General features: G+C 25.6%; 1 protein-coding gene across 1 annotated transcript; it reads left to right on the top strand.

Annotated features, from left to right (window-relative positions):
* The first annotated feature begins 6,359 nt into the window (after nucleotides 1-6,359).
* Nucleotides 6,360-26,222, top strand: LOC113379637 (rap guanine nucleotide exchange factor 4-like). Its single transcript, XM_026619549.1, has 7 exons — nucleotides 6,360-6,421; nucleotides 6,537-6,683; nucleotides 16,940-16,991; nucleotides 18,755-18,861; nucleotides 21,634-21,727; nucleotides 22,125-22,259; nucleotides 26,008-26,222. Exons 1-7 carry the CDS (start codon nucleotides 6,377-6,379, stop codon nucleotides 26,220-26,222), a joined length of 795 nt encoding a protein of 264 aa, XP_026475334.1. The 5' UTR covers nucleotides 6,360-6,376.
* Nucleotides 26,223-26,291: the final 69 nt, after the last annotated feature.

Genomic DNA, 26,291 nt, shown 5'->3' with positions numbered 1-26,291 from the left:
ATTTGCATATTAATATTTATCAATTTAATAAAGCATTCTTCTCATCTAATACTTCGGATGATCATTTTTATCACGATATAAGATTTTTCAAAAACTTTTGAATTATTTTTATTTTTATAGCAAATTGAAAAGCTACTGGTATTCTCTTATTATTGTATGTATTAAATAATCATATAAAACTTTTTTCTTATATTTATGAATATTTTTCGAAACCCTCAATGTATTGTTGTAAAAATATGAGATATATCCGGTTTGTTTAAAACAAATTAAATATTTTTTGTTTTTATAGCAAATTTGAAGTAAACTATTTATTGCCATGTGTTTTAAATAATGATATGGTATATTTTTTAAATTATAAAAATTTTCTAAAACCTTCAATTTATTCATGTAAAAATATGGGATATGATAAGATGAGAAATATGTAAAAATAATGTTTAAGAGCAAAAATATAATTATCCAGAGGTATTTTAGCATTTAGAATCCATCTATAAAATATACTGATTGTTTTTGGATTAATTAGGGATATAATTTTTGTCCATAACTAAAAATTTTCTATCCAACCAAATTTAATATTACCAAGCATCCGTCTACTTTCAGGCAATTGCCTGAAACTATAGCTTTACAAACCTATGGCTTGTAAAAAATTTCTATAATATTTTTATATCAAATTAATATTTTAATTACTCCATGTTCAACTTAAAATTCAGTAAAATTTCAAATTCAAAGTGATTAATTCCCAACTGTTCTCTCATATAATATCCACGTGCGTCGACTAACGAGATTGTTACAAATTAGTACCGACGTAATTATTCTAATTATAATGTGAAGAGCAATAATTATTTTGTTCTCATGTTTGTAAATGAACCACTTCATACTCTCTTATTTTTACTACTTTTTTATTTATAATTATTATTAGATTTTAAAAGCGTACACCTGGTGAAACAGAAATTTTTGTGTTACGCTGCATAGAATTTAATTTGCAATTCTTGTGATAAAAAATGCTGTTTCAGAATGAATTATTTTTAGAGGCAGTCTAATTGCTTTGAGTTTGAATTTTCATCCAGATAGTAAATAATAATTATTGTAGTTAATTCAATACTGATAAGTCAAACGTTAATGCAAATGAGTAAGAATAAAAATTAAAATAAGTGGAAATTTAAATTTAATTATTGGTTAGCCATGTGATGATTTAATATAAAATTTAGCAGCCATAATGAAAAATATATAAATAAATAATTTATTAATACCTTCTAATTATGAATTAAGAAGGTTACACTAAATTATTCTTGGTACTTGGAAGATTTTATTTTGATTTGATTTGATTTATTTTTTATATTTCAAGTGGTATCCGATAAATATTTAATGAATAATACAAATTTAACTACACTGAATTAATTTCTAATATTCCGTAATAGTTATCATTGAATTCCCTAAAGAATATTTAGAAACTTAGATTTGCTTATTTTGTGTCTTGGATGCTTCAAGTCATTCTGAATCGCTTGACTCTAAAATTGGAAAGAGTAATGTATACAAAAATTGACATATTAGTGCCCAAAACTTGACATTTATTTCCCAGAAATTAGCTTATTTGAAAAATGGATTTTCGTAAAACTACTTAAAATTTTTAAAACCATGTATTGAAATACAATGAGAGCTTCATAAGGATTTTTGTGCGTTTTTAATTGTAAAAATGTATTACCAAAATTGAGTCAAAATGCCACTTATACCTAGTTTATATAAATTTCATCATTTTTCCATACAAGAATCTCGCAACCTTATCAGCAATTGCGTAAATTCTAATTCGTCTTATCAATATTTTGATAAGAAAGTAAATAAAATTATATAAAACGCATTTTTAGAAGAAAAATCTTATGGTCTTTATAAATAGTCAACGTCCTTGACCAAATTTCTGATAAACTAATATTTTAATTAAATCGTATGAATTATTCTGCTAGAACATCTTTACCAACAATAAAATGAATATATTGGTAATTTGACAATTATATGGACACACTATTTTTAAAATTTAGAATTTATAACAAGACATTATTAAAATAATATTTCATTTTATTGTAACTTTGAGGAACAAGCTTAGTAAAAATCAAAGTAATTAATCATTAAATATAAAAAATCGACATAAAAATATCTGAAACATATAGTTAATATATAACAAAATAGTAAATATATAATTTATTTAAAATAATGCTAAAAAATAATACTGGTATTATATCAAGAGTGAAATAGTAATAAATCCTAGTTCATTTTCTCAAAACTTTTAATAAAAATGAATAGTCAATAATAATAATAAGTGAATATATTGACTTGTATGTGCAAATAAATATCAATAACAAGAAAATTATTATAGTCAAGTAGATTTATTGTTTGTTTTTATAAATCCTAAGCTTTAAAAATTAAAAAAAGTGACTCATTTTTAATATGCAAATAATAATTGCTGAGATTATTTTTACTGTTTATGCCATTAACCTTCATTAGAAAACCTTAGTGGTCTTATTAAAACTGACATTGACAGGTGCTTAACGTTATCAAAGGTAAAAATATATATATATATATATATATATATATATATATATATATACCAGGGATTCACAAACCTTTGTCTTCAGTTCTTCTGCATAAAATAGTTTTTTTGAGACTTTCAATATGGCTTAAAGAAATTGTTTTCTTATATATTCAAGTTAATATATATGCAAAAAATTACTATAATATTTTTTTGCCCAGCCATCTACCACATTACTTCTATGCATTTATATTCTATACTATCTTCTTTAGTTTAAATCCTCTTCTTTTTATCGTATATACTTTTCAACTTATATTCCTTCTTATTTTTTCATCTTTCTTCTTCGATGTTCATTTATCTTTTTTCATAATTCATCCTTCTTTCTTCATCTTTCTTCTTCATTCTTAATTCTTCTTATCGTATATACTTTTAAACTTACCTTCCTTCTTATTTCTTCATCTTTCTTCTTCGTTCTTCATTTATCTTTTTTTATCATTTATTCTTGTTTCTTCATTCTTAATTCTTCTTATCGTATATACTTTTAAACTTACCTTCCTTTTTATTTCTTCATCTTTCTTATTCGTTCTTCATTTATCTTTATTTATCATTTATTCTTGTTTCTTCATTCTTAATTCTTCTTATCGTATATACTTTTCAATTTATCTTCCTTCTTATTTTCTCATCTTTCTTCTTTGTTTGTTATTCATCTTTCTTCATCATTCATTCTTTTTTCTTCATTTTTCTTTTTCTTCTTCATTCTTAATTCTTCTTATCGTATATACTTTTCAACTTATCTTCATACTTCTTTTTCTATTCTTTACTATCTACTCATTGAAAATACATAAAATTTGCAAATCGTATATTCTGGTGAAAACATTAACACCTTCCGAAAGTTGGTTTATAAGATATATATATATATATATATATATATATATATATATATATATATATTGAGAAATTATTAATTTTAATAGAAAATAAATCTAAATTAATTAGTAATCTTGCGATACTATCATAGATCTTAGACTTAAGTCATGAATATTATTTAAATTTTGTTCTATACCAAATTGTATCATTAACCAGCATAATTAGTCCTTTTCACGAGTTAATTTTAAATCAATATCTTAAATCCTATCTTGTCTCGAAACTAATTCCACAAGACAGAATTCTCGTCTACTTCGGAAAATGCAAGACAGCTAATCCGACGAGTTTTCCTCGGAATTTTCTTAACAATTTCGTTTCTAGCATCACTCAGGATAACATGAATTATTTTTCAATTTAAGTCGTGTTACAAGATCTTGTCGGGAAAATGTTACCTTGATGGCTTTAGAAGATAAATGGAAAATGTTTATAAGATATTATCTAATATTAAAAAGATGTAAATCTAATGCATCTAGGGATTATCTGATGCTTCGAAATATTAATAGATAGTAGATAATTTATTATATTTATGGCAATGCAGATATTAATAAAAATTCATAACTATTTTTACAAATTCAAGTTTTAATGCTGTCATTTATTTAAATTAATAATTTCCAAGATTTATATTAGATTTACATTAGATTTATTTTAGAATTGGGTTTAAACCAAACACGAATGTAACAAATTTATATTTTGCTAAGAGATTAACCCACGACTATTCTGTACATAAAGTTTGCAGACAAATCCGCTTAAAATAAATTGCAAGTTTAAATTATTCCAAATGTATTATTTGCTTTATACTGTTTCTGTCTATTTTTGTGTCATAAATGTTATTAAAATAACTAAAATTAGTTCATAAACTAGGATCTAATCCTAAACCCAAAATAAACACTAACTGGAGTTTTATTTTAAGTAAAAAAATATAATTCTATATAAAATTATATAATATGCTAAATCAATATTTTTATTTTAAAATATTAATAAAATATAAAAAGCTAAAATATAATTTTTAATTTGATTTTAATCTTCAAATAAAATTAAAAAATCAACGCGTCATTACATTTTTTATGATAGATTTTCATAGTAAATTTCAAATCATTAATTATTTTTTGTAAACTCTTCCCAGTGAAAATATTTTCTTATATATTAATTTAATTAAAATAACTTCAAGCAGAAATAAAAAATTATAAATATATATGTTAAATAATTGACCCTACATCAATTTTTAAGAAATAATAAGTCAAAATTTTATAAATTGATAAAATAATAATATATTATTTATTATATCATATTATTTATTTGAAAATAATGCAATTTAAATTATTTTTTTATTATTTCTCACAGAACAGATACTTAAAACTTCAAGTAGTAATAATAAATTTAATACTTGATTTTTGCTATATTTGTAACACTGTAATTATTTTTTTAAATAACTTTTTAATATTGGCAATAATTTGAATCTTTTTAGAGAAAAAACAAATTAAATAAAAAAATCAAAAATAGCTAAAGACCAAATTTATAATATTAAAAGCTTTCTAAAATTCACAAGAAACAAAAAAAAAAATAAAACTTAATACTGAATACTTGAATAAAAATCAATAATAAAATTTGCACACAAAACAAATAAATTTATTTATGTCATTACATTTTATGAATTTTTTCGTAGAACTTTTATTTTCAAACTAATTAGAATAAATTTTCACGAGAAACGAAAGAAATAAGATTAATTTAAACTTAATATATTATATATAATTTCTGAAAATGCTTGAATTAAAAAAGTTCTTAATGATGAACCAATAAACTACTTCTAATTATATAACATTATAAAATTAATAAAAACAAATAAATATGTACTTACATTTGCAAGGAAGACTTCAATAAAAAATTAAAAAAAAAATATTAAGTTGTTCAGTAGTTGTACAAACTGAATAATTTATTTCAATATTTAAGGAAGAAATTCTAATTTTGATACTAAAACTTATTATTATTAAAGTGCATCACTTACTTGAATATATAGAAAATAAAAATATTAAAACACCTGGTGATGGTTCCTAAACTTTATGGAACCAATCATAAATTGTAAATTAATTGAAATTTAATTATCAATATTAAATTCAATTTGATATTAATATTGTTAGATGTTTTTTGTACTTTGAATAAAAATATTTATTGGTACAAATAATGATAATTTAAAATTTTATATTAGCTTTTGTCTTTTGACTTTCCATTAAATTTTTTCCATCTTTGACCTATAACCCATTTGACCTCATACATCATTCAATTTTAATCTGCTCCAAAGCCCTTATACATCATATAAGTGCCCTTCAACTAATGATATCAAAAGAGCTTTCCCATTATAGTAAAATTAATCTAAAAGTTACACAAAAGCTCTACTGAACTATTCAACTTTTCCATTATGATTTACATTGTTGGAGTAAATGATAAAAGATATAGGAGTTTTATAATAAGCTGATGAAGATGAGGGAAAAATTGTGTACTCTAGATTTTTCCATCTAGAGGATAAATATATATTTTGGAATAAGTTATTTGATTCTGTTTTTTTTTAATAGCTTCACATAAAACATTGTTCTGAAAAAATGGTTGGGGAATGTGTATGAGAATCTAATAAGAAATTGTATTCTAAATTGTCAGTTCTAAAACAGTTTTCTTTTCCTTTGTACGACAGAATTAAATTACCTTTATAAAACTAAAATAGATTGAGAAAACTTTACGAAATACACCAGAGAAATGATATCTTGTGAAAAGTAATTACGATTGTGAACAAAGTAAAAGACACGAGGTGAAGTTTATTATCGTGCAACATTTTATAAGTTTAGTAAAGTAAAGTTTTATAAAGAAGTTATGTTATCTTGCAAAAGGATACATTGTTGCGATGTCAAGTTGGAAATAATTACTTAGCTAAACTGCCAGTTGGTTATGTGGCCCCAGAAAGGGGTTTATCATCTCAAACCGAGAGCGAAGGTAAATCTGAAATTAAATCTTTGGTTGTAAATTTATCACGACTCGACATGAATTTATCGATTAAACTTGGTATATATGTTCTATAGTCTATTGACAATTGTTTCTTTTATTTCAGATACCAGTGACACTATGCAGTCTTGGTGTAGGGGCCACTTTCGGAGAGTCGATTCTGCACGATCTTCCTCGGGAGAGTACTGTCACCACCAGGACGACGTGCGAATTGTTGAGAGTGGAACAACACGACTTCAGGCTGATTTGGGAGGTTAGTGATAAAACAAAATTATTTTTAAATATTATGCAAAATTGGTGAAAAATGTAGATTTCATAATGCTACAAAAATTTATACTTATACTAATTTTTAACAAAATAAAAAATGTTGTGCACATTCCAAAAAAAATTTTGACCTCTCTACCTCTTTCTAGAATGTTATACAAATTATTTCTATTGCTTTTTTAATGTTAACTAACTTGTCGAAGAAGTTTGTGTTCTCGAAAAAAATCCGATTTGCTAATATTGTGATTTCTCAATGTTTCCAGTCATTCTGAATAGAATGAGACGAAATTTGAAAAAAACTATATGTGTGTTTATATGTGAACTGATTTGTAACCCTTGGTGAACGTTTTCCTAAAAACGGCTAGATCGATTTAAAAACTTTAAAAGCATTTAAAAAAAATTTGACGGTGTTTTATCGACGATCGGCCAAGCCGTTTCTTGGTAATTAGTGTAAAATTTTTTGTCCACGTTTTATACCTCAATTTTGAATGGAGTTTAAAAATTCAAAAAATTGGTCTATATATATGCAGGTTGGGATTCATATTGATTGTCATAATGAAATGATCAAAACTATTTTTTTGGCAATTTTGGTGAAACTTTATGTAAAGATAGATTTAGTAGCCTGAAATAACATACTAAAATATTATAAGCCTACAATAAGCGGTTCAATTATAAAAATTTGTTAAAATCCCGCAGTGCTCTTAAGAGAATATTTTGGTCTAAAATTAAAAAAAATCGACATTGTTTTTTTCTGTAAATTTGAAGTTCAACTATTCAAGAATATGTATATAAGAGTATTTTGTAAAATTCACATTATTTTCGGAGATATAGCAGATTGACCACAATAATCCTCCTTTGCTTCCTTACTAGAGTAAATTTTAAACGCACTTTTTTAAAACTGTTTTCGAGATACGATACCTACGATTTCTCAACTTGTACTGGATCTGTTTAGATAAAATTTTTGCAAAGTCTTCCTTATGATCTTCTCTTTGGTATGAACTACTCTTATTCACGAAATCCGATTTTAACCATTTTTAAAAAGTTCGAGAATATCAAAATAAGAATTTAATTTTTTTTCTAACAATCGCCAGTTTGTAAAAAAATATGTTTTTAACTTGTCTTTAGTTCATACAATGACAATATCATTATAGATTAATAATACTTATTTTCGGATTATTTGAAGGACTTGAAATCATTGATATGATCAGATTCCAATTTTTTGAGAGATCCCACTTTATCACCTTCTTGAATTAGAACCTTGTAAATATTTCTAATTTTTATTATTTGTCTACATTCTCAAAACATCAATTAATAACTAATATCAAAAAGTATAGCAAAAGCATTTTTTCCCTTATTTTATCGGCTTTTTAAAAATCGCATAAAATTAATGCCTCTCGACCAGATACCCCTATGGGAATCTAATCAGAATCTGAGCTGGATATTTATATACGTTCCACGTTTTGCAGCTACTGATTACAGTTGAAGCCACACCTTGATAAAATACCTCTTTAGAACATAAAACAGATTAAATAAAATTTGTTGAAAAAAAAATTAATCACAATTACACATATTTTAAAAATATCTATTGGAAATCATAGTGGTAATTTTTTAGTGAAAACAAACATTTTATTTTAGAAATAAACATTTGAAAATTTTATCTAAATAGCTGAAATTCTATTCTTGGTAATTAAGTTGATTATAAATGGTTCTTTCATAATCAATTTTAATAAATTAGGCAAGTTGCACGATTTGGAAAGTTTGTACAACTTGCCTAAAGGCTTACTCGTAAATTTGATTTCTACTGAATGATGACTAGGTTTATAGTCGAAACGTATGGATTTGGAAATGAATTTAAAAAAAATAATGATATTTATTATATTTTTATCTTCCCATAGGGTAATATATTGTAATTGTCCAAACATACATATTTTTGAAGGGTTCTGAACATTTTGGCATACCTTGAATAAATTGGATATGTTTGTGTGTATATGTGTGTATGGATACAAATTTTCGTCCAAATGTTTTGGCGCACGGATCAACCGATTTGATTGGTTCAGAAAATATTCGATTCCAATTGATAGGGAGGTGTTCTGATATGTTTTTGACAAAGGCAGGTCCAACTGTTTCGGAGTAAAGAGTGCAGAAAATAGAAATCGAGTTTTTGCGAGAACGGTGTATCCGATTTGAATGATCTAAAAAATATTCAATTCGTAATGATAAGGAGAAGTGGTGATTAACTTTTGCCAAAGGCAGGTCTACCCGTTTTTGGAGATACGGTGCTAAATATGCAAACAGATGACAGTTTTTGAGAGAACTGTGCATCCGATATGAATGATTCAAAAAACTTTCTACTTCTGTTGAAACGATTGCTTTTGGGAAAAAAATATTTTTTCATTATTTTTCTTAAATAAGAAAAAAAAAATACGCAGTACTAGCAATTTGCCTCAAGGCACGATGCCATACACCACTAATTATATTTTCATATATATATATACCTACATTTATATTTTTACTTACATACCAACAAATTTTATAAAAACTGTACCATTTAAAATTTCTCACACAAGTCAGGAAATCCGAAACTAGACATCGCTAAAAAAAGCACTTACTTTCCATATTCTCATATTTCCCATGCACTTTTTCCATCGGATCGGCCTTGATCGAAATCTCTGTTACCATTTAGGTGAATTTATGGCCTGCCGGATCCCCGGACTCGTAAATGGCATTTACGCACTAGTAGTACTACTGGCCTGCGGAAATAGAAAGCCTCCGGGCTAACGGAATAACGGAAACGTTATAACTGGTGAGCGGACGGTTTCCGTTGTCATTAATATAGTCTATGGCTGGGTACACTGGGCTCAATGGTAATTAATGGTATAGAATTATTGGAATTTTGATATTGATTTTTGGAAAATTATGAATTTTTTAACTTTCCGTAGGGTGAGTTATTGTAATCGTCAAAAAATTGGAATTGAACATTTTTGCATATCTTTATATATAGTCCAGTCATTTTAGTAAGTTTATCTTGAAATTCTGAATACCCAGCTGCAAGTCTGTAAATACTTGTATTTTGCACCCTATAAGTTGTCTCAAAACCTACATATGTTGTGTACACCCTACCATATGTAGGTCTTGAGACAATGTTTAGGGTGCAAAATACAAGTATTCACTGTCTCACACTGGACTATTGCTGTTTTCTGAACATTTTGGCATAAATTAGGAAAAATGGATGTACGTGTGTGTATGGTTACAATTTTTTGTCGACGATTTTGGGAGCACGAATTAACCGATTTGAATGATTCAAAATGCATTCGATCCTTATTGATAAGGAGACGTGCTGATTAGTTTTTGGCAAATATAGGTTCAGCCGTTTTGGAGATGCGAAGCAAAAAGTGCAGAATATGAAAATTTAGTTTTTGAGAGCATGGAGTATGCGATTGAAATGATTAAAAAAACATTCAATTCGTAATGACGGGGAGAAGTAATAAATAGTTGCTGTTAAAAATAACTTGCAATTTTGTACCGGTGGAATTTTAAGCTCCGCTTCACTCTAATTCCTCTGTCTGCATGATAATCTAAAAATTTTATAATTTATATCGTTTCCTGGCCGTTTTCAACTTAAATAAATTGATTATTCACTTAAATGATCTATTAATTTTTTTTTTGTAGATTATAGTGATTATTAAACATATATCCAGTGGTGTTGTGCTAATATTTTTTGCCAAAAATTTTCGAAAAGGAAAGGAACAAAAATTATTACAAAACCCATTTTGTGCACATATATGTATATTCATTACAATAACAGGAACATTTAATAAAAAAAAATTTAATTATAATTTATAAAATTCACTTATTAAATTATTTTCTTTTCACTTATTAAATTTTTTTTTTGCCCATATACGGTGCTTTACCTTTACCTTTACCTTTACTCTACCCATATACGATATATCCAATACAGACAACTTTCTTTTGTTGATCTGAGTAATCAATAACTATTCGACAATTAATAACAATGAAAAAAGTCGCTTAGGCACATACGGTTTTTTGATTATATGGATCAAAATAAGATACTTTGCTGAAGAAACCATACATTTAACATGAATTCTTATGTTCCGTGCATTGACCCAAAAATAAGGTTTAAACATTGAACAAATCCATCTTGACCATGCATTTTTGGAAAATGCGACCCTCTGGGAACTTTTCTAAGCGGTTTTTTAAAATTTAACCCTAATATTTAGATCACTGCACGGCACATAAGAAAGCATTTTAAAGATATAGTTTTTCAGAAAAGTAACTTATTGTGATCCCTAAAATTCGAAAATCATATATGCCTAAGTAACTCTTGTATCAACCCTCCCTAAATACCTTCAAGAATTTTTTTCAATATTTTTGAAAATTTTGAATTATTTTAAAATCATTTTTTTAAAAGTGCTATTACAAAACGCCTCTAGCCCTCAACTGTTGATAAAAAATAAATTTAATGTAGCTACTTTAAAAATATATTTCATGTAAATGTATTATATTACTTTAATTATTTAATAGAAAACGTCAATTCGTGTTTTTTATTAATATCAGATTAGAAGAATTTTCGAAAACAAAAATTGGAAGAATACAATTACAATACAATATTGATTGAAAAAATCATATTGATCTGAATCAATCATCTGAAAATATTAGTTTTCATTTTAAATCCTACAGGTTTTTCAATTTACCAAAATGTGTTTCTGACTGCTCGAATATTTTTCCTGCTTATTTTCATTCAAAACCCATAAATAGATAATTGGGTCATATATCATGCTGAAGCGATATCCCTTCAGCCATTCAAATGATGGATAGTCCAAGATATATATATATATATATATATATATATATATATATATTCTGAAATATTTCACTTATTCTTGTCATATAAAATGATACTTAACATAAAGTGCCATGTGAGAAAGTACGAACTTATATCAAAATTATCAAAAAAATGTTTTTTCAGATTTTGTTCATACATTCAATTCAGTTTTTTACTTTTGAAAATGTTTAATCAACCTAATAATAAATTTTAAAACAAATTATATATATATATGTATATATATATATATATATATATATATATATATATATATATATATATAACTAATTTGGTTAGGTAACATTATGTGAAGAAGTTCCTCTATCTCAATTCTCTACTCAGATATATATATTTTCTGATTTAATTTAAGATACAGTAGCATAATAGTTATTGTTATAAGTGTCACACACATTACTATTTAGAGCAGGGCCGGATTCAAGAAATATAAATTTACAAAATTAAATCATACATTTAGTAAAACTTATAATTAATAATATGTGTGTATATATACACACTACTATAGTAGCATTTTTTTGAAAAAATTAAAAATCCTGAATGTGTTTTATCATGCTAGAATTAATAGAGATTTTGATTGTTTAATTGATTGATTAATAAATTCATAACATATTTTATTCTTGAATATTACATTTGTATGAAAATATTCTGTTCAGGAAATAAGTTCAAAATTTCCAAAATTTGTCAAAAAAAAAACCTTTTTTTTGTCAGTCATTTTTTTTCCAAAAATGTTTTTTTATTTTCAAAAGTCCAAAATTTCTCAAAATGCACCACTAATTTTATTTATATTATATTAACTTGTATTATCCTTGTTGCATTCCTGCCAAATCCTATCAATTTAGTACACTACCACAAAGAAAATTGTAGTTGTATCAAGTAGAATATTTGGACGGATTCTTCAGTCAATAACCGTGACTCTTATTTTCTCTAAATTTTCATATTTTTTATCAAAACAATCAACAAGTTTCCTAGTTTATCTCTGTCGATGATTTTGCTCGAGCCCATAATACACATATGTGCTTTCCCATATAGCATTTGATGTGTGACCACGCATTGGCACAAACGTGTTGACAGAAATTGATTAATTAAATAATTAATTTATTAATATTATTAAAAATATTATAAACAAAAAGAATTGTCATCGATGTTTACAGTTTGTTGTTTAATATTTCTGTGAGTGGGAACAAAAACATCATAAATCAGCATTAATTTGAAACGTTTGTTGCGTTACTAAATGTTGCGCCAGTTAAAAAGTGACTGTGAATGTGTAATATTTCAATTATAAATATTCAGTAAATATTTACTTAAAATTATCAACAAATAATGGTTTTATCTTGTATACTAAAAATTTAAAATCATCCAAAAATAGTTAAAATCATAAAAAATAGTTACAATAAGCATCTTGAATCAAGTGCTAAAATAAAATATAGTTACTAATATATTGCATCAAAATTTAATTATTATTAATATTATTTTTAATATCGATTTGGTACTACAAAAAATTGCATTTTTTACCTATGGTGAAACAAATACAGAAATAATAAATATAATCAAAATTCAATATAAAATTATTTCTACTACTATAATTAGTTCTACTAAAATTAAATTAAAATAATAAAAAGTGAAGCAGAAAGAATTTCTATGTAATTTTTTTTAAAGTGTTTGTATTAAAGCTAAGACAATGATTTTATATAAACTTTCTAATACTAGTGCAAATTATATTAAAAAATCTAAATACTGTAGTATTAAATATAATTTCTAGTATATTTATTAAATATTGCAAATATTAACTATCAGACCAAATATAAATAAAACAAAATTTATAGTCATAAAATATATTAACAAAATAATAATTTTTTATTAAACATTTCATTTATAGTGTTTCGAGATAAATATAGAGTGAAATATTATTAAAAAATATGAATAATATATAATAATTATTATAATAACATTTAGTAATTTAAATAAATATGGTGTTATTATATAGGTAAAATAAAAAGTATAAAATTTCTTGAAAACACTATTGCAAATTTGCAAAAAAATTCAAGATGTTTGAAATTTTGAAAGTAAGTTTAATTTTATTAATTAATTCAAATATATGTTATATGTTATAAATATTATTATTAATAGTTAAATTATTCAAACCATAAAAACTCTATGATTGATAAAAATATGATTTTCTATTTTGTAACATATTATTAACCCATTTATATTTTGAATTACGCTTTGGTAATTATTTATATTAGACTTAATTATAAATGTTTTATTTTTGATTGTAATTATACAAAAACATTCTTAATCTTTAAGTTTTAAATACATTTTATTTTGTAGTATTTAATATTATGCTATAAAACAAACATTTGGAGAGCAAATAGCTTTATAAATCAAACTGATGCATAAACAAAATTTGAGGCATTTTTCACATTTGTTTGTGTAATCTTTCACATCTAAAAAATTATATTTTATAAATGAAGTGTAAATATTTTTAACTAGAAAGGCAAAAGTTAATGCATATCAATTTAAAAAATTAAGTCTCATATCACAAAAGTAATTTTCCTTATTTGATAAAAGATATTTTAAAATTATATATTTTTTGTTAGATTAAAATGAATGGCAAATTAAATTTCTTCTTTGCTTATTTGTATATTTAGATTAGATTAGAAACCTGACGGGAACAATAGGTACAAGATCACGGATTATTGTATGCAAATTTTTTGTATGCAAAATTTCTAAATTGCAAATGAACTTTAAAAAAAGACATGCATAAATAATATTTACGTACAAAATAAGCATATAAATGGCAAATAATATATTTTTAAATTCATAATGTTTAAAAGAAATGAAGACTTGTTTTTATTATGAATCATTTTAAACATAGACTTCTCCTTCATGGAGTGAATTCTAAAGTAATAATAAAAAATATTTATATATTTTTTACTTTTTTTAATACTTTTGGTCTAACTTTTTTATCATATTTCATGCATCAATAACAATAAAAAAAATTATGGATCTAATTAAAAAATACAATTAGGATCTTAATACTAAATCTGTGCAGATTAAATAAACTCAAGATCAAAAATATTCTATAAACCTTTATAATATTTTTAGACCCTCAGTTTCTTTAATGTATCAAGTCTTTACATAATTAATTTTACGATCATAATAATCTTATTTTTATTTTTTTTTTTTATTTTTCATTGACCATTATTAATCAGAATTTTTCCATGAGATTATTATTTATTACGGAAGATGAGTTTTCTCTAGTATTTTGTTATGAAAGGAATTTTCAATATGTGTTTTGCAAATTTAATCTGTTTTCACGTGCAGATAATATTATATAAAGTTTTTATCGCGGAAATGCGATCCGATTATAACAAAAGCTCTCGATATTTACATGAAAATCGATTTCTTTAGAGATAAATACATATTTTTATGAGTATCATATTTTGTATCAGAGATACTGTATAAAAATGCGTGCAAATATTTTCAAAATAAAATTTACATAAATATAATCTTTTAATATTATCTGCTTTTTAATATTTGTCAAAAACAAGTAGAGTAGAGCGGGGCTTATTTTGTAATATCTCTTCAAAATTGAAAATAAGGCATTGGATCTGTTTGCTTCCTGATCGTTTATACCGCTTATGGGGTAAAAAGGACCAGAGGATAATTTTTTGAAAAACAGCAAAATCACCAATTTTTATAGTGAAGAATTACCTGGCAGTTTCACTGAACATAGTCAGATAGTTGTTTTTTGGTTATGTGTAATTTGTTGTGATATTATTAGTTTGGTTTTTACAATATTATTTCTCAAAGTCAAATTGAACCTTTGTGCCCCACTCTACTCTATTCAATATGATATTCCTATCCTAAAAAATTATTAAAGGCAAATGTAAAATTTATATTTTCTCATTTGTGAAATTTAAGGCTTCTATTAGAACTATTGCATTTTTATTCAATAATTTAGCAATCAGAAAATGCATTTTAAAAACTTCGCAGAGTTAAATTGAAAATTGCTAAAATTTCACTTATAAGATAATAGCTAAATATTCTTATAATTTCAAGATCATTATTTTTCTTATGATATTTTCTTCTCTCTACATATGTGTTCTGAATTGTTAAAGCAGGGTTTTGTGTATATTTATATTTATATTTAAGCCAACATATTAAAACGGTTTCGACACAAATTAATTGAATTTAATTCAAATGACCTTATATGACACCGAATTTATTACACAAACAACTCCAGTTGGTTGTAGTAAATAATACGTCGTAATAATATCAAAATAGATTATATATATATATATATATATATATATATATATATATATATAAATTAAAAATAATAAGCAAATATAAACAATTATATATTTACACGTTTCGAGTCTAGGTATGTGTCATCATCCAGGAAAATTGTTCTTAAATAATGGACAACAAAAAATGTTTCACCACGTTTTTCATTTTTATATTTTAGTGTATTGGATCTTCTAAATGAATTACTTATATCGATAATAAAAACATTTTATACTTCATAATTAATTTATAATTATATTTCCTATAAAAACAACATCAATATAATTTGATAAAAAAATAGTATTTAAATTACTGCTAAATACCTCTAGTATTTATAATATTACAATCATGATTATTAAAGAAACGGAATTATTTTCCAGATCAACAATTTTTTGTTATATCAATTTATTAAAACAAGTTTTATGATTTTAACATATTTTATTTATATAATTATTGCAATCATAAAATTAACATTATTAATTATGATAAACATACTTTTATTATAGGAAAAAATAGTTACAAAATTGTTGTAAAAGATAAACAAATTTAATAAAAATATTAATTATCATAATTCATTATTATAAATTAAATTGTAATTTTATTAATAATAATAATAAATTTTTGTAATTTTTTATTACTTTATTTGAACGAAGGTGAATAAGTGTATAATTTTAGGTTAGAAAAGCACGTGAGTTCGGAATAAATTTTCATTTTTTAAAAAAAGAATTTTTTTATTAATATTAATATTGAGTATATGTTTTCTACCATTTTTAATTATATTATTAACTAAATGTTTAGGATATAAATCATTATTAATTTAAAAAAAAAATAAAAATGATACAATTTATTTCATTATTATTTTGTGACTTAGCCAAATAGGTTGGTCAATCAATAAAATAAGAATGGAATTAATGAAAATAAGTTTATTTTAATAATAATAATTGTAATAAGTGCTTTTCTAATCTCTATTTGTATAATTTTGTAATTAAGATTTTAATTTGTTTTGTTGAATTATTTATTTTGAGTGTTCTGGTTCGATTTAATACATATTTATATAATATAGTATTTTATTGATATATATTTTTCTTTTTCAGAAAAACAAGGAGTTGATGAGCGAATTAGTGGCGAACCGAAAACTGAAAAATGGTAAGAAAACATTTAAATTTAATTAGTGTGACATTAAAGTGCTTTGATATTAAAAGATTATGCAAATTACTCTTGAAACAAGTTACATCGTACTTGAGTTAATCTAATAGTTTATAATCTGTAAAATAATATATACATGTTATTTGCCATGTCAGTCCTATGTGTCTGACGCTAAGATGTGCCACATGAATCATGTTAGACTTATTTGTCTACTATTTGATAGAAGGAATTTTTTTTATTACAAAATTTATTACAACTGTTAAATAATTTAACATCTAGTAACAATGATGAACAACAACAAAAATTTAAATATGATAAATTAATTTAAGGATAGTATTTTTATTAAAATGATATCCGTAGTATGATGATTTAATATAAAATAAAAATGAAGGAAAAATGAAGATTTCATATAGTTCCATGTCAGTCATATATGTGCGACTAAAACATAGTTTTTTGGAAAAATTTTTTTTTTGCTACATTAAATATCACTTAAACAAATGCACTTTCTATTTCAAATTACGATTGTAAATACACAGTGTGCAATTCTATTGGAAAATATTGTGGTTAAATTTTATATCATTTAATTCAAAAGTTCAATTAAATATTGACTTTATATCCAAATCCACGTACATAATCCTGTTCGATTCGAATCAAATCCCTTCAGCATTTCACGAAATCTATTTATTTATTTGGACGATACTTCAATTACTGGAATTCGATTTGCAAACTCTTAATCGAAAATGTAACACGTTTTGCAAAATAAATTCTTTGAATCTCAGATGGAAAAGTTTGGTAATAAATAAAAGTTTTTGGGAAAGATGAAAGTATACATCAAATATATAGACATATTTTTTGGAGAAAATATGCCGATTCAAATTTAGTTATTAATAATGTATTATTTGAAGTAGTTACTGAAAAAGCAGTTCTTTTTTATTTTAAATTAGAGAGCAATAGAGAGCAAGGTATCACGTAGTTCGTGTGGATCATCTGGGAATTTTGTATCAAAATTAATATTATCTCTATATGTAATTCACAATTTTGTAAAATATATAACTATTAAATTGAAATGACAATTTGCTTTCAATTATGGACTTTTTATGGTAGTATCTGTATAAATATACTTTAATTTGTATACAGATATTTCAAACTCAATTTTAAGTACTCAGTTTTTTTCAGCAGATGAAAATGTTAATGTATTTGGTTATGTTCCTACAATAATATTGATTTAGAGACAAAGCTTTGTTTAAATTTATATGCAAAATATAATAAAAAAATATTGCATCAATATTTCTATTTTAGTTTGAGGACAATATTTATCAGCCTATGATAAAAAAATATTGCATCAATATTTCTATTTTAGTTTAAGGACAATATTTATCAGTCGATGATAAAAAAATATTGCATCAATATTTATTCTTCTATTTGAGGACAATATTTATTAGCCGATGATAAAAAATATTGCATCAATATTTCTATTTTAGTTTGAGACCAATATTGGACAAGGCCATTTATAGAGATTATTGCCTCAATATCGGCTGACGTTGGCCTGGTCGATTAGTTGACATCATCACAGAACCGACGTTCGCCTATATTTGTGCGAATCACGGCCACAGAAAACCGATATTGGTAATATATTGTACCGATATTAATTTCTACATGGGTCTCTTTGTTTTTTTAACCATTTACTTAGTAATACTAGAAGATTTCAAGTATTTTTTAAACTCTATATTCTTTAATTTAATCCTTTTTTATTTTTCTTTTAGGATTTGGACCAGGGGTGTGTCTCACAGGCACCCAACGAGAAGGTTCTCCCACAGGAAAAAGCTCTCACAGTTTAGACGGACCCAACCCTGCCGAACCCATAACCGAGGTGAATAAAATTTCTCTACAAAATTCGCATTTTCATTGTTTTCCTTCTCTACGCACTAAAATATTCATTTATTCCGATGTTTTCCACAATTTTTTCTCGAATCATTCTTATCAGGGAAAGCACCTTTTAGGTGAAAATCTGGAAAATTGTAGTCTGACGTAGTTCGATCGAGTGACGTTGCCGGTATCGAAATGTTTAATCAGTCGTGAATGGTTTTCGATAGTGTTTGCCATGAAATTGATTTAATTTAGTAATGTTTACGTCACTAAAATATCGGTAAATAAATATGTGCATTAGATAGATATTTGGATAAAGTGCGTAGACGAATTGAGTTTCCATCGGGGTTTTTTGGAACGAAATCAGAATTATGACATTGCAGCTTTTATTGAGAGTGATATCTAAATTGTACTAATTTTTCACGAAAACCATATAAAAATTTGTAAGGTTCAAAATTTTCACAACTAATAATAATTCTTATTTATTAATGAATTTAAATTACATAACTTTAGACAATAAAGCAATTACATCAACTTGAACAGCGAAATAAATTATTTGTGTAATTAAACACTTTTTTGATAACGCAAATACTAATAGATTAGTATTTGATTTATTACTTAATTACATAAAATCTTTGTGCATTTTCCCGTATTTGTTTTTAATTTGCGCAGTTTTTTGCAAAATATATTTGCACATATATTCACATATCATTTATTTATTCATTCTAGCAATAATATTTATTTATTTATTAATTTATTTTTATATTTGTCTTTTCTATATTATGCTCTTGCATGTTCTTGATTTAGTCAGTCATTTATTTAGGTTTTTTATTTATTCATTAATATTGAATATTCATTTATTAATTTAGTCAATAATTTTTATATTTATTTATATAACCATCTATATAAATTTATTTTATTAACTTCCCGTAGGGTAAGTTATTGTAATGGGCCGAAAATCGGAATTGAAAATTTTTACATTTCTCGACGTTTTGAAGGTTTCTGAACGTTTTGGCATACCTCAGAAAAAATGGATGTGTGTGTGTGTGTGTGTGTGTGTGTATGTATGTATGGATACAAATTTTCGTCCACGTTTTCGGGCGTACGGATCAACCGATTTGAATGGTTTAAAAAACATTCGATTCCTATTAATAAGGAGAAGAGCTGATTAGTTTTTGGCAAAGACAGGTCCAGCAGTTACGGAGATAAGGAACAAAGAGTGCAGAAAATAGAAATCGAGTTTTTGAGAGAACGGAGCATCCGATTTGAATGATCTAAAAAACATTCCATTAGTAATGATTGGGAGAAAGGGTTATTCGTTTTTCGCAAAGGCAGGCCCAGCCATTTCGGAGATACAGAGCTAAATGTACAAAAAATGGCAGTTTTGAGAGAACTAAGCGTCCAATTTAATTGATTCAAAAAACTTTTTGCTTGTCTTAACAAAATAATTGATTTTGGTAAAAAAAAAATTTGTTTAATTTTTTTTTTTTTTTTTAATTTTTTGTATATCGAAAATAATTCAGATTTTATTTTTAATCCTGATTATAGTTCTAATGTACTTTAAACAAATAATTTCAAATTTTGCAATTCAGTTTATATAATTCTTATAAATATTAGACAATGTTACAGTATTAATAATAATCTATTTGAAAACATTCAGTATTCCTCGAACATTTCGTTATGGTACGGGAAGTTCCAGCAATTTGCCTTAAGGCACGATGCCATACACCCCACTAGTTTAAGTTACATTTTTAACTTCCCGTAGGGCAAGTTATAGTAATCGCAAAAAAATCGAAAATGAAAATTTTTATATATCTTTACGTTTCAGAGGTTTCTGAACATTTTGGCATACCTTAGAAAAAATGGATGTATGTGTGTGTGTGTGTGTGTGTATGTGTGTGTGTATGTATGTACGTGTGTGTATGTATGTGCGGATACAAATTTTCGTCGACGATTTCGGGAACACCGATCAACCGATCTGAATAATTCAAAAAACATTCGATTCGTATTGATAAGGAGACGTGCTGATTAGTTTTTGGCGAAGGCAGGTCTAGCCGTTCCGAAGATACGGGGCAAAAAGTGCCGAAAACGGTAACTCAGTTTTTAAGAGAACGGAGCGTCCGATTTGAAAAATTCAAAAAATATTTTACTTGTATTGACAAGATGTAGATTTGATCAAATTTTCATGAAGGCAGGTCTAGCGGTTTCGGAGATCTAATGAAAAAAGTAAAAAAAAAATGCCATTCGGCGGTTAAAATGATCATTAGACATATGCACATCAAATTATCAGATATTTTATAGAGATTTTAACAAAATTTATAATTTTTTTTACATTTCTATGGGTTCCGTACCAATGCTTATGCGTTAGACGGCGGCGCGGCACTTGCGAGCTTTGACATTTCGTCTCTATGCAGTTCAAGCAGTGCGATTGCTTTGAAAAAAAGTTCAGAATTTCCAAAATATGTCAAAATGAAGAAAACATTTTTTTTCAAAAAATTTTATTGTTTTAAAAAAAAATTTTTTTTCTCAAAAAAAATTTTTTTTTTCAAATAAAAATTTTTTTTTTTAAAAAAAGTAATTTTTTGTCAAATTTATAGTTTCTCAAAAATCTATTTTTTTCGAAGTAAATTTTTTTCAAAAATGTTATTCGTTTTGAAAAAATAATAATTTTTGGTACGGGAAATTCCAGCAATTTGCCTTAAGGCACGATGCCCTAATTGCCTTAAGACAGAATTCCACTTACAGCTAGTTTCTCATTTGTATTATTTATTTTCAGGCACCAAGTCCTGCAATGGCTCGTATCGGTTGGGCCTTACGAGTAATATTATTGAGCGAAACCGGAGGTTGTTTAAAAGACAGAAAATTATCAGGTATTGTAAAAATAAAATGACGATAATTAATATTATTTTTGTTACTGAAATTTCCTATAATAATTAATAATAAAACCTATACTTTTAACACGGGTTCATAACATTGTGGCAACACGACTTGACCATGGATTTGGAGTTGGCTTTGGAGGCAGAAAATAAAAATAATAGATTGTCATCGCAATGATTCGATTTTTCGAAGCCAACTTCTATGTTACCATAAAATATAGAGTTAATCGACATCAATACTATATTGACCAAAAACTATTGAATACAAATCTAGAATACTTTTATTAGGACATAAAAATAATGCAGATAATACAATAGTTATATGGATTCAAAGTGTATCAAATACCAGTTATTGCTATTTTATTATCTTTTTTTCATTTTTTGTCACCAGGTAAACCAGTAAGACGATGTGCACCTGGCACAGAGTTGGTGGACTGGCTCGTCTCCCTTTCTCCTGCAGTCCATGGACGTTTGCAGGCCCAAGGCATGTGGCAGGCCTTGTTGGAGGAAGGAGTTATAGCACATGGTATTAGGAATATTTTTTTTTATATTAGACAATAATAGAAAATATTTCAAAAAGGCAAAATAAAAACTTTGACTTTATATTGACTCTAAGAAATATCTCAAATAAGCAATCAAAATATCTTTATCGATTCTTATGTTTGTAAAGAGTATTTGATTATTTAAATAATTTATCTTGTGTTAAGATAGTCCAGTCAATCAATGGTCACCTCAAGTGTTCCAAGTTTTAGCAAGTTTTAGCAATCCTAGGCTATACAATGCTCTGTTCAATTGATTATTTCCTGATCATATCATCATATCCCTCAAGAATGTTTCATATATTTAAAATTCTACATATAATGTGGTTACTATATTTTTGCTCATACCTTAAATCAGTTTAAACAGTTTAAATCTGTTTAAACGAGTCTACATTTGACGGAGTTGACATTTTCTTAACTCAGAAGGGAATTATATCTAATTTTTACATATTTTTTTTGTTAAATCTTTTATTTAATCGGAACTGAAATTTGTAGTTATCAGGTTGGCAACTAAGTAAGTGCGCATTTTTGTTAGAAAATCGAAAACAATATTCGCGTGGAATTAAATAAGTTTGTTCTGTATATCATTTTGATTGATGACCTTTTTTTATCTTTCAAGAAGCATCATTATCCCAAGTATATAAATTTTGAGTTTTTATTAGCAAAATTTGAATTAGGCACAATTTGACACCATCATCATTTTTTTTTTTAAATTCAAGAGTTTTAATCAGGTGGTTCGTGGTCAGGAATAATTGGTGAACGTGGAGAAAAATTTCAACCACCAACCTGTTCGACCTTAAATTATAATGTGTATTTGTAATTTTATTATAAAGTAATGAGGAAATACGATTGATTTTTCAACTTCTTAATTACATTTTTTTGTAGTTTTAATTTAGTTATTAGTTTAAAATTAATCTTCCTCAATTTTAATTACAAATTTCAATGCGGTTATAATCCCTGGTGTTCCAAATTTCAACAACGTCAATTAATTGAACATGATCTCTCTCAGAAACTGCATTACCCGGTCGCCACATAGTCTGGTGGCCCCAGTAGTTAATAATGGAATTCTGTACCCATACACGATGTACTGTATGTACTTTATTATAAGCCACAAGGCAAATACATGACCAATACCTGGAAACAATATCCAATCCGACTTTGGGAAAAGATTCTCAAAATATAATAGAAAAATACCTTTATCAAAAAATAAATAGAAATTGTTTATTTGGTTTTTATTGGTGACTAGATTTTTCTAGTTTGTCACAGGAAAACAACTTGACTAGATTTTTTACCTAAATTTATAACGAAAACTCGTACTGTTGTCTGTTTCGATTTTCCAAAAAATATGAAAATTTGGATGATTTTAGTGATGCGATTCTGATACGAATATTGCTCATTCCATTAATTACCTGATCGATTTTTTTTAAGGATTTTTGAACCCGTCTCTCTTTTGGTGATACGCAAAATTTTTGATTTTTTTTAAATGTGTAGATTTTTTTTGAAAATACAGGTGAAAAATAAACACAGGCAATATCTTACTGTATTCCTCCCTCCCCCATGTGATATTTCGTATTTTTTTGTCAAACCCCCCTATACCTCACGTGATTGGTCGCCACCTAAGTGACAAAGCAAACTCTGAAAAATATTTCTAATTTGATTTTAGAGATATATTTTCAACTTTTTTTGGAAAATCAACCTTTTTTAGGATAGTAGAACTTAGTTTTTAATTTAAGTACTTCCAGCATTCCACAAAATTGCTAGTTATTCTGATTTATTTTGTTATTCATTATTTATATATAGTAATTGCAAAAAAATCGAAAATGAAAATTTGTATATATTTTTACGTTTTCCAAGTTTCTGAACATTTTGGCATATTTAAGAAAAAAATGATATAAGATTGTGTGTGTGTTTATCTATTTATTTATTTATTTATTAATTTTACAAGCCGTCGGTATAATATTTAATATTATAATAAGGCCTAAGTCAATATTTTATGGGTTTAATATAATTTAATTAATTATTAGCTATTTTATTACTTAATTTATTTACTATAAACATATTTATATTTACTTAATTATATTTTTTTTTAAATATAACTAGTTTGTTTGTCACAAGTGTTTTTAAAAATTTAATAAGTAATTTTAATAAGCTTTAGAATACTTTTACAATATTAACAAATTTTAGGTTATTTTATGATATTTTAAGAAATTTAAGTATCTTATATTATTGTAATAATAATTATTATTATTAATAATAATATTATCATTATCATTTTTATTGTTATTGTTAAATATTTTTACAATTTTTTTTCTTTTACAAATTTTTAGGTATTTTGATGAAGGAAATATTTTGTTTCACAATTTTTAAGTGTTTTTAAATATAAGTTTTTGGTTAACTAATTATTAAGTATTTTAACAATAACAGTCTTATGAAAGTGTTTGTTGTTTCACAATTTTTAAGTGTTTTTTAAATTATAAGTGTTTAATTAACTAATTATTAAGTATTTTCACAACGATTTGAATAATTCAAAAAACATTTGATTACTACTGATAAGGAGATGTGCTGATTTGTTTTCAGCAAAGGCAGGTCTAGCCGTTTTGGAGATACGGGGAGAAATGGGCCAAAAATGGTATTTATTAGATAACGGAGCGTCCGATTTAAATAATTCAAATAACATTTTACTTGTATTGACGAAATTAACAACTGGTTAAATTTTTGTAAAGGCAGATCCAGCGTCTTTGGAGATGCAATAAAAAAAGTAAAAAATAATGCCATTTGGCGGTCAGAAATGAACATTATACATATGTACATCGTATTATCAGATATTTTATAATACTAAGTACAAATTTTGTTTACATTTATATGGATTCCCGTACACGCTAGGCGACTACGCGGCGCTTACGCGCTTTGCTATTTTCACCTGAAATGAGCTATGCAGCGTGATTGCTTGAAAAAATGTTACAAATTTTCAAAAAAAAAACTAAGTACGAAAAAAATCAAAATATTAAAAAAATCTAATTATAAAAAAAGTCATTATTTTCAAAAAATCAAATTTCTCAAAAAGTCATTTTTTTTAAAAAAAAAATCAAAATCTCTCAAAAATCTATTTTTTTCCAAATTTTGCAAAAAAAATTTTTTATTATTTAGCTTTCGGTATGGGAATTTCTAGCAAATTTGCCTTAAGACACGATGCCATACACCACTAGTTTATGTAATATTTTTACTATTTGGAACTTTTTCGGCTTATACTGAATTTAATTCTTGCAAACTTTTAGAATCTATTTGACGACTATGTACTTTAGGTGGACAAACTCGAGAGCTTTCAATTCATAATTGAATCATAGAACAAGTGCTTGTTCAAGCTTCTGAAATGAAATAAAATTTAAAAATGTTTAAATTGATTAGCAAAAAAATTACCAAGTGGAAATTGGATTGGATATAGTTTAATTAACAAAAACTTTATAACTTTTTACTTAGTCATTATTTAATTGAAATTTCTTGTATTCAATGATTCTATTTCAGACTCCTTGAAGAAATGGATTAATCCACATCTAACTAAATTCGTATACTTATAAGCAATAAATTTATCCATAAATTATCTAATTAGATTCCTAAACTTTGTATACAATGTCTGTTCTATACATCGTATGCAACTTTGAATATCCCGCATAAATTTTAGTTAAAAAAATTAAAAGTTCATTACAGTATTTAATCTTGCTATAATTTTTTTTTCAGTTGCCCATGAGCAACCCTTCAAAGACAAATGCTTCCTATATCGGTTTCGTCAAGATGAAGATCCTCCAGGAGGTGCAACCACTGGAAGTAACAATAATGCTCTTCCAAGTATGGAAGAATTGGCCAGGGCTGAAGAACATGTTAGAGACGCTCTTGCAGCTTTGGCACACAGGGCTTCTGATGCACTTTTGAGGATGATACTTAGAAAACCGTGAGAAATCATTATAATAAGGAAAAGATGATAAATTTTTGATCAAATGGACCAAATTGCATGTTACCTTTTT

Source organism: Ctenocephalides felis, unplaced genomic scaffold, assembly GCF_003426905.1.
Source record: "Ctenocephalides felis isolate EL2017-DRISC unplaced genomic scaffold, ASM342690v1 CF-g0.4_SCAFFOLD_00845, whole genome shotgun sequence".
NCBI lineage: Eukaryota > Metazoa > Arthropoda > Insecta > Siphonaptera > Pulicidae > Ctenocephalides > Ctenocephalides felis.
This window is presented reverse-complemented; position numbering and strand designations above follow the sequence as displayed.